At 42.8% G+C, this 8681-nt stretch overlaps 2 protein-coding genes across 3 annotated transcripts; one reads left to right on the top strand and one right to left on the bottom strand.

Annotated features, from left to right (window-relative positions):
- Positions 1-949: 949 nt before the first annotated feature.
- On the top strand, positions 950-2980 carry LOC109767211 (FBD-associated F-box protein At5g60610). 2 transcript variants are annotated; one of them, XM_020325973.4, is made up of 3 exons: positions 950-1983; positions 2067-2167; positions 2328-2980. In XM_020325973.4, the coding sequence occupies exons 1-3, from the start codon at positions 976-978 to the stop codon at positions 2329-2331; spliced, it is 1113 nt and encodes a 370-aa protein (XP_020181562.2). In that variant the 5' UTR covers positions 950-975; the 3' UTR covers positions 2332-2980. The 2 variants fall into 2 exon arrangements, with proteins under 2 accessions (XP_020181562.2, XP_020181561.2); XM_020325972.4 differs by having other exon boundaries at positions 954-1983; positions 2067-2201.
- A 1307-nt stretch (positions 2981-4287) lies between these two features.
- Positions 4288-8194, bottom strand: LOC120966209 (protein SRG1-like). Its single transcript, XM_040392028.3, has 2 exons — positions 6692-8194; positions 4288-4976 (listed from the first exon to the last, which is right to left on the bottom strand). Exons 1-2 carry the CDS (start codon positions 6956-6958, stop codon positions 4734-4736), a joined length of 510 nt encoding a protein of 169 aa, XP_040247962.1. The 5' UTR covers positions 6959-8194; the 3' UTR covers positions 4288-4733.
- Positions 8195-8681: the final 487 nt, after the last annotated feature.

Below are 8681 nucleotides of genomic sequence, written 5' to 3'. Positions count from 1 at the left end.
CTCGTTTTACAGACATGGGTTGGTATCTGAAGATTGTATTATCTTTTGCTTGTTTTATAGATCAGATTGATGCACAATGATTTTATTTCTTTGTCCAAACCCCAAATTTGACATGGCTGATATATATACATATATAATCTCAGGTCCTTTTGTAAATCCTGATGGGCCATACTATGCAACACTAGTTTACTGCCAAAAGCTGTAATGTAATCTAATGACTGCTACGTTTTATGCACGTACAAGTCGACTCTCTCCTTGAAAGCTATGGTCTTCTGGCAGTTGGTTGCTGCATCCAGTATTGATTTTTTGTTATCGCTTGCGCTTCTCACTTTGATTAGGATGTGAAATATCCACATAGTTTCATCTGGGATAGCTGCTGCTGTAGTGAATTGAATCTATGTAGCGGTTGTGTCTAATAAAAGGCAAAGGTTGCATAGTTCTGATATGGGATAGGTGCGGCTTGAGTTAAATCTCTGTAGCAGTTGTGTCAAGTAAAAACAAAGATTTTGATTCTTTCTGCATGGTGAAACTCGCCAGAAACATGCGCAATGCGTTGTTTAGTTAGAATATAAGACTTGGACTTGATAGAACAATGAAGATATACAGAATGCACACCTTCAGAAGAAAAGCATAGGTCACTTAATACACTCTAGGGCTGAATACATGGGAATTTGATCATATGACACACTTAAATTAACCACCGATCAAAATGCCCCTCTTTTCTTTGGCAACAAATCATATGTCTTTTTCAATTACATAAATGTTTTTTTTAATTTCTAACTGCAATAATGCCACGTGAAATGAAAAATGAATCCTTGTGGAAAACTTGCAATTTCCTAATTTTTTTCCTTTATAGCCCAGCCTTGATTGTCAGATATTAATGATATAGTATGTATCTCTCATATGGACGGGCTATCAAATTGGTTGTAAATGTTATGGCAATGTGACAGAGCCAACAGGCGGCTATTATTAGCCATGCTCCAAGTAAACGCGTCCCTCCGCCACCACTGCCCAAACCCTAGATCTCCCCTGCCGCCAGCCATGGAGAAGGCGGCACCGACCGCCGTGGCAAGAAAGCGCGAATCCGATGGGATCGCTGGCAGCAGGCCAAGGAATCGGGCACGCGGTGGCAACTACGATGGCAACTGGGTTGCCGAGGATCCCATCAGCCGCCTCCCCGACGCCATCCTCGGTACCATCATCTCCCTTCTCCCCACCAAGGACGGCGAACGCACGCAGGCCCTCTCCCGCCGATGGCACCACCTTTGGTGCTCCGCTCCCCTCCACCTTCAGGCTAATAGCAGCCTCTGCAGCAGCCTTCGCTGGCGCCCCACCATCATCAACAGGATCCTCTCCGACCACCCTGGCCCCGCCCGTCGCTTCCACTTCCCATTCATCCAGTTCACACCCGGCGACATAGACAGCCGACGCACTGAGCTCGACGGCTGGTGCCAATCCCGAGCCCTTGACGGACTCCAGGAGCTCAATATCTACTACGGGAGATGGTCGAGAGAACCGCCTCATATTAGTTTCCTGCTGCCGACATCTGCGCTCCGCTTTGCACCCACCCTCCTCGTGCTCAAAATCGGCTCCTGCAATTTCCCCAGCGAGATCTCACCATCGTTGAGTTTCCCCCTCCTCAAGCAGCTCATCCTACGGTGCGTTTCCATCTCAGAGGATGTATTCGACCAGGTGCTCTCTGGATGCCGTGCCTTGGAGAGCCTTCAGTTGTGGGACATTCTTACTGCGCGTCGCCTCCACATTCGCTCACTAACTCTTAGGAGCATTGGCTCCCGTGCTCGTAGTGCTTGCACACAAGAACTAGTCATTGAGGATGCTCCCTGCCTCGAAAGATTTGTGTCACTTTATCCTCCGGACATAAGTTTTGAGACTATCCGCGTAATTGGTGCACCTAAACTGAAGATATTGGGCCTTTTTTCACCATGTGTATCCACACTCCAGATTGCAACTCTAGTCGTCAAGGTAGCAGTAGCAACCTTCTTGAATCTTGCATTTGCTGTACCTACATGCATTTCATTATTTTTTATGTTCATTGTTTTCTTTAGGGAATGTCCCCAGTCAGCTTGGCAAACTCAATATGCACTGTGAAGGTTCTGGCTCTCTACTCTTCTGGCTCTCAGTTGAATGCAGTTCTAAACATCCTCAGGTGCTTTCCCCGCTTGGAAAAGCTCTATTTCACTGTGAGTATTCACCTTTGATTGCCTTGCCAATGTGAAACTTTATTTTGAGGTAAGTTAGCTGATAGTAACCTAATCTGGTTAGAAATGGCTCTAACATATGGCACTTTTCTCTTCTTCTTTTTTCAGTTGAAGAAACACCCAAAGATGGATATGAAAAATGTGCACCTGTGTGACCCACTAGATCCAATCGAATGCCTCGCGATCCATCTAAAAAAATTGGTGTTTGAAAATTACAAAGGCCGTCACCAAGATGCTGACTTTGCCAAATTCTTTATTTTGACTGCAAAAGTGCTGAAGGAAATCAAAATTTCAAGCCCTAAGGGCAACGATATTAAATGGGTGGACGATCAACACAAGCTGCTACAAGTGGAAGATAGAGCTTCTCGAGATGCTGGACCTGAATTCAGAAGTGAGTTTAGCTGTTTGGGTAAAACCAAACAGATTCATGATTTATTGGATGATCCGTTCGACTGCTCGTGTTGTAGAATTAAATGCAATGTTCTTTCAGGTGAATCATGTCCATGATTCGTCAATGGCCGATCTTTTCAAATCCTTGTGTCATAGACAGGGTTAATGCCCGAATATTGTGTAGTCTTTGCCCCTTCTTTAGAAGGGATATATGCTCGAAAATTGTATTATCTTTTTTCTAAACTCAAATTTATGGCTGCTCGATCTCTGGTTAGAAGTTATTTCCTGTGTTCGTGTCTCAGTAAGTTACCTCTGTTGAAACTGCAAAATGTATGAATGCAAAAAGGATTTATCAAAGGCATTACCGCTCATCATGGATGCAAATATGTTGATGCAAAATGTATGATCTGCAAAACATGCTTGTATTGAAAAACCAAACATGTTTGTAAGGTTTGGGTGCTGGTTTTTGAATCACTTCCGTTTTCGTTTTATTGTACTCTTCTCAGTGCCGATGCTCCTCTGAACTCTCGAGGATCTGTTTTTGTTGCATAATTCTCCGTTTGCAGATCAGTTGTTTGGTTGTCATTTTAATCAAAACTTCTGCTGCTATGTTTGGAGGCGATCCTGCTTTGGTCTCATCCTATTGGAATTCAGTAAGATCATATCATCGAAGGATTGTTAACAGCCGGGACCTCATATTCAGAAATAACAAGGTCATCCATTTTATTGGTTTGTGCACACCTTCTGCCTGCAAGTTGTTTTCAGAAATTATTTCTAGGTAAGAATCAATCATATTCAATGATTTCTTAGTCTTGATGATCATGTGCGATCATCCTAGGTTTTTTATGAATCCCCTTTAGTTAGTCTGTGTTTTTAGAAGTTAAGTTGGAGAAACAATGACTGTTCTCGTAATATTTTTCACATGATACTCTCTTGGTTCACTACGAATAGCATTAGCTGCCAACTGCTAGGTTGTGGGTAGGGTAGATGATTCGGTTATCTGGGTGGCTGGTGAACTGTTGAACTGCGTGTTCTTATCACCTGAACTTCCACAGGCCGTAGTTTCTCGCTGCCCATTTTTTCTGTGCATTCCTTTGATAATTTGTGCCTTGCAAATTATATAATTCTTTGAATATGAATGTTTTGATCTTTACAAATCTTCAGACGACATACGAGGTTCCCCTAGTTGTACTTACAGACACATCATTTCTCTGGTAAAACTTCATTTTTGCTGATTTTGTAGTCGCACTTTGGCGGGTTCTCAAGATTTCGCTTTCAAATGTTATCAGTTATACTGTTATAGTTACCTTGGTAATCCATTGCATTCAGTTGGTATGCTTGCGCATGTTCCGGGTTCAGTTAGCTTCTTAGCGATAATGACACCGATGGCGGAGGTGGAACTGTAAACCAACTTGATCCAAAGCTGATGATCAGCGGTGCTAAACCAACTTGACAGTGAGTGTTGAGGGCGCCCCTGCTTCAGTTCCTGATCAAACCCACTTGCCTGGATGGTTTCATTTCATTTTCAAATGGAGTTTCTTTTGGTTGACTCCCAACAGAGCAACAGATCTGTTGGGAGTCAGCCAAAAGAAACTCCATTTGAAAATGAAATGAAACCATCCAGGCAAATGGGTTACAGATGGCAGCAACTGAACTACTCCACGCTAGGTGAGCAGCCCCCGCCCCCGCGTTCCGCTCCCTGATCAAACCCATTTGACTGGCTGGCTTCGTTTCATAATAGGATGATTGTGACGATAAAATTGCCAGGACCATAGAGTATCTTTGTTTGATTCCAGCGGTTTTGTTGGTAACATACTACAACTGATCAGACATATATATGAAACCATTAAATATAAGTAAAAAGTGCAATGTTACAAGAACTAGCCCGGAGGTATTTTAACAATGTTTTCCCGATGCTAGAGACAGCTCCGGTGAAACAGAGTGAGTACATAGCATGATTTAACCCTTTATGGATATAATGTATACACCCCACAATTCCACTTGCCTTTATTCAAAGAGAACTGACTGCCTTTAGCAAAATACAACTAGAATTTATACCCAGAATGAGAATACTTCATTTATCCTTGATTTTAGTTGCTTCTGAGTTACTCCTAGATGATTGTTTTAGACCTTCATAGAGTCGAGAACCCTAGTTCCTCGAGCAAAGTGTTCATAGAATCCGGCCATGTAATCTTTGGTTTTCACTTTCTTGTACCGTGCCGGTTGCTTCTGATGTAACAGATCAGCCGCTGGCTCGATCACCTTCTCAGGATCTAGGCCGTAGAACATGGCTATGGAGGTCCTCTCCGTCTCAGCATTTGCCACAACCCTGTGGACTGGGCTCTTGAATATCCCATTGCTCATTACCTGAGTCAAGAGACTAGAGTCAGTGCTGAGCTTAAAGCATTATCTGTTCTAAAACACTGGCCGCTCTTTAGGCCATTTAAGCGCCGGCAAAGCCTATGAGAAGATGCCACGGACTCTACAAATATGTTTTCTTGGTCTATTTTTTTAAAATCTATACATCTAGGAGTCTGAGTATTATGCGTGCATATTAGTTCCATACAATCTTTGTTTGGGTTTTTAAGGCATGTGCTCAAGAAACATGTTTTTCTACGAGGCAAAACGATGTTGTGTGTGCCATTTCATCTGCAATGAAACTGTATTAAACCATTCCATGTGCGTAACTGAATATAGAGAGAAAAATCCATGGCAAAAACTAGTGGCGAAGAAAATCTTAGCAATATTTTAGAAATATGTGTACATTATACCTGGCCATCCACGGGGCCGGACCGGGCCTGACCAAGCCCGAGGTAGAAAACTCAGGCCCAAGCCCGGCCCGCCTGCCGGGCCAAGTTTTCAGGGCAAGCCCGGCCCGCCACTGCAAAAAAACACCGGGCCTCTTTAGTAAATGGCAAAAACAGCGGGCCCGGGCCTGGCCCGTCCTAGTCTTCGGGCCTAAAATATAGGCCTGAGCCCGGCCTGGGAGCAGCGTTGGGCTGGGCCGGGTTGGGCATTTTTGGGTTAGGTCGGTCCGGGCCGTTCAGGCCGGGCTGCCCATGGCCAGGACTAATGTACATACACCGAGTTTTCTTAGACGGACAAGTGTGATTTTAAACCATGACATGTGATCATTATATTATTGGTGAAATAAAGAATCAAAGTTCAACCACGAAATACGAGGTCACTAATGTAAATAGAGACAAGAAGGGTACACATTCCAAATTTCAGATGTTAACTAACCCAAATGATAAGTGCCACATGTGTGGCACCAAGCACTCCGACCATGACATTTTTTACAACTAAAAGTTGTCATCCGAAAAGAAAAAAAACTCAAAAAATACACTGAAACTTGCCATAAAAAGAAAGTTGTCATGCTTAACAACTAAAGTTGCCATCCTCACGTCACTAAACTTGCCATAAAAAATGTTTGAAGCTGCCATGTGCTCGCGCCACACATGTGACACTTATCAGGGTCCTAACTAAATGACCTAGCAACATCTTGGATTCTTTCTATATTAGAACAAAAACTTAATTAACTCACCAAAGTTACATCATCTATCAGGACTAACTTAATAATTACAGGGGACCATCCATCCATAAGGCAGATGAGTCATGATACTATGAAGTAAAGCTTAATTAAGTCGCTTTGTAATCCTATGTAACTAAGTAGTGTTTTTTGGCGGGATATCTAATTAAGTACTTGATCCCACTATTAACATATTTATGTCAATATACAGACTTGTCACCTCAACATGCTATAATGTATGGGAAAAGGCCCGCCTTAACATTCATCCATGCATGCAAAAAGACGTAACTATACTATGATACATGTATTCAATAAATATTTTATAAGTATACAGTAATTATATATATTTTCAGTTTTAGCTCTTATATTATTAATCCAAGTAACTATCTTCAATTCCTGCAACAATCGCGCAGGGTATCGTCTAGTGTAAAACAACATACATGACCTAGAAAAATCACATACAAATTTACTCCTTTTAAATTTAGGGATATTTTCTTTTTCAAAAAGGATATATATGCTACTAGAAAATTAATAATTGAATTTACATAGATACCTCCATGAAGTCTCCCATGTTGACCAGCAAGGAACGAGGGTTGGTCGGGACGCCGTACCACACGCCGTCTCTGAGAACCTGCAGCGCAGGAACATCGTTGTCCACGAGAAGAGTCGCCAGAACGCCGTCGTCCGAGTGAGCCTTGAAGCCAAGGACGATATCAGGTGTCGGACATGGCACGTAGTGGTTGATCCTAACAGTTGTGGGAGCCTTGTCGCTAAATTGGTTAAGGAAGTAATCTTCCTCAAGCTCCAGAAGCCTGGCCATTGTCCCAAGGATAATGTGTTTTATCCTCTTGCTTTTTGCTGTGTACTCTTGTAGAACATCCCTAATAAAGAAAAAATAAATATAAACATTGGATCCATTATAACTGGCTTAACTTACAGTTTGTCACAGATATAAACCCACACGATTGTGCAGCTAGATCGATGTGCAGAGGTACAAGAAGAGTATTCACATATATAAACCCACACGATTGTAGCGCGACGTTTTGCAATAGGCGCAACAACTGACACTCAACAGGAGTGTGAAGTTGGGACCTGGGCTCCTCGGATCATGGTATTTTAAAAGACTAGCAGTGTTCGTGCTTTGATACAAAACTACAGAAAAAGTAAAAATATGACTCATCCATACTTTACTACGGACAATGAAAAATCTATACTATTAAAGGGCAATCTGCCGTCGTCGTGATGGTTCAACCAGCATCCTTCCCACCTCGTGCGAGCCCGCGAAAATAATGCCCTACGCTTTCGTACGATAAAAAAGATGAGTGCTCCTAGCTAACGCTCGCGTGCGTCAACAGGAGCAGCTTTCGCGCAGGGTGTGAATCGAATTGGGCCGGCCCATTCGGTGGCTTCAATTAAATTAGCAAAAAAGGTTGCTTAGTCAGGGAATCAAACTCGCAACCAACAATAGAGAGTCAGCATTACTTACCAGTTGAGCTGAGGATTATTAGTGATTACAGTGGTGCGAGATTGTTAAAGAACTAATCGCATCGGTAGATTAAAAAATCAAATAAATTCAACCATTGAACACCTTTTTAAATATACAATGAACAATTTTTAAATACACATTGAACTTTTTTGTGATATACACTGACTTTTCTAAAATACACATTGAACATTTTTGTGATAAACGCTGAACATTTCTTTGATATACGCTGAACATTTTTTTAGTACACAATGAACATTTTTTAAATACAATGAACATTTTCTTAATATATGGTGAACATTTTGTTAAATGTACGATGAACATTTTCGTAATGCATAGTGAACTTTTTCATAATGTACAGTTAACCATGTTTTTCATATATGATGAATATTTTTATAATAGGAGGTGACCTTTGAATATAACACACAGGAAAGAGAAGAAGAAATAAAAAAACAGAAAAGAAACGAAAAAGAAAAAAAAGAAAGGAAAAAGGAACCAAAACAAAAAGAAACAGAATAAAACCAGTGAAGACCGGACAAAACATTGCAAAGAACCGGAAGCAAAAAAACACAGAAAAAAACGAAGGAAGCTGTAGCGAACGGATAAAACGCGGACCCTGTACATGGGCCGGCCCACCCGGTGGCTCGCCTCAGCGAAAGGTCAACCTTTTGACGCTAACGGGCGTCAAATAGGTTCTGCCAAAAAAGATCTGGCCCCGCGCATGCAGTTGAGCGGAATACAGACGAGAGAAAAGGAAAATCGTAAAACAAGCCCACTTACGCATGCACGACTCGGCCGAAGGGCAACTGCCAATCTGCCGCGATCCACTCACGCACGCATAGACGCCCCTCGCGCCATCTCCTCCCAATTCTCGATCCGGATCCTGTCTCTCTGACGAGAAAGTCGCCGCCGCATGTGCGCCCGCCACTCCGGCGCATCCACCGCAACTTCCCCTCCTCTCTTTGCATGATGCCGCCGCCACCCGCGCCGCTCCCGAGCCTGCCCCATCTTCCTCCACCACGGCGCCACCTCGCACCTATACCCGCCGCCAGGGGCTGCG

Source organism: Aegilops tauschii, chromosome 6, assembly GCF_002575655.3.
Source record: "Aegilops tauschii subsp. strangulata cultivar AL8/78 chromosome 6, Aet v6.0, whole genome shotgun sequence".
Taxonomy (NCBI): domain Eukaryota; kingdom Viridiplantae; phylum Streptophyta; class Magnoliopsida; order Poales; family Poaceae; genus Aegilops; species Aegilops tauschii.
This window is presented reverse-complemented; position numbering and strand designations above follow the sequence as displayed.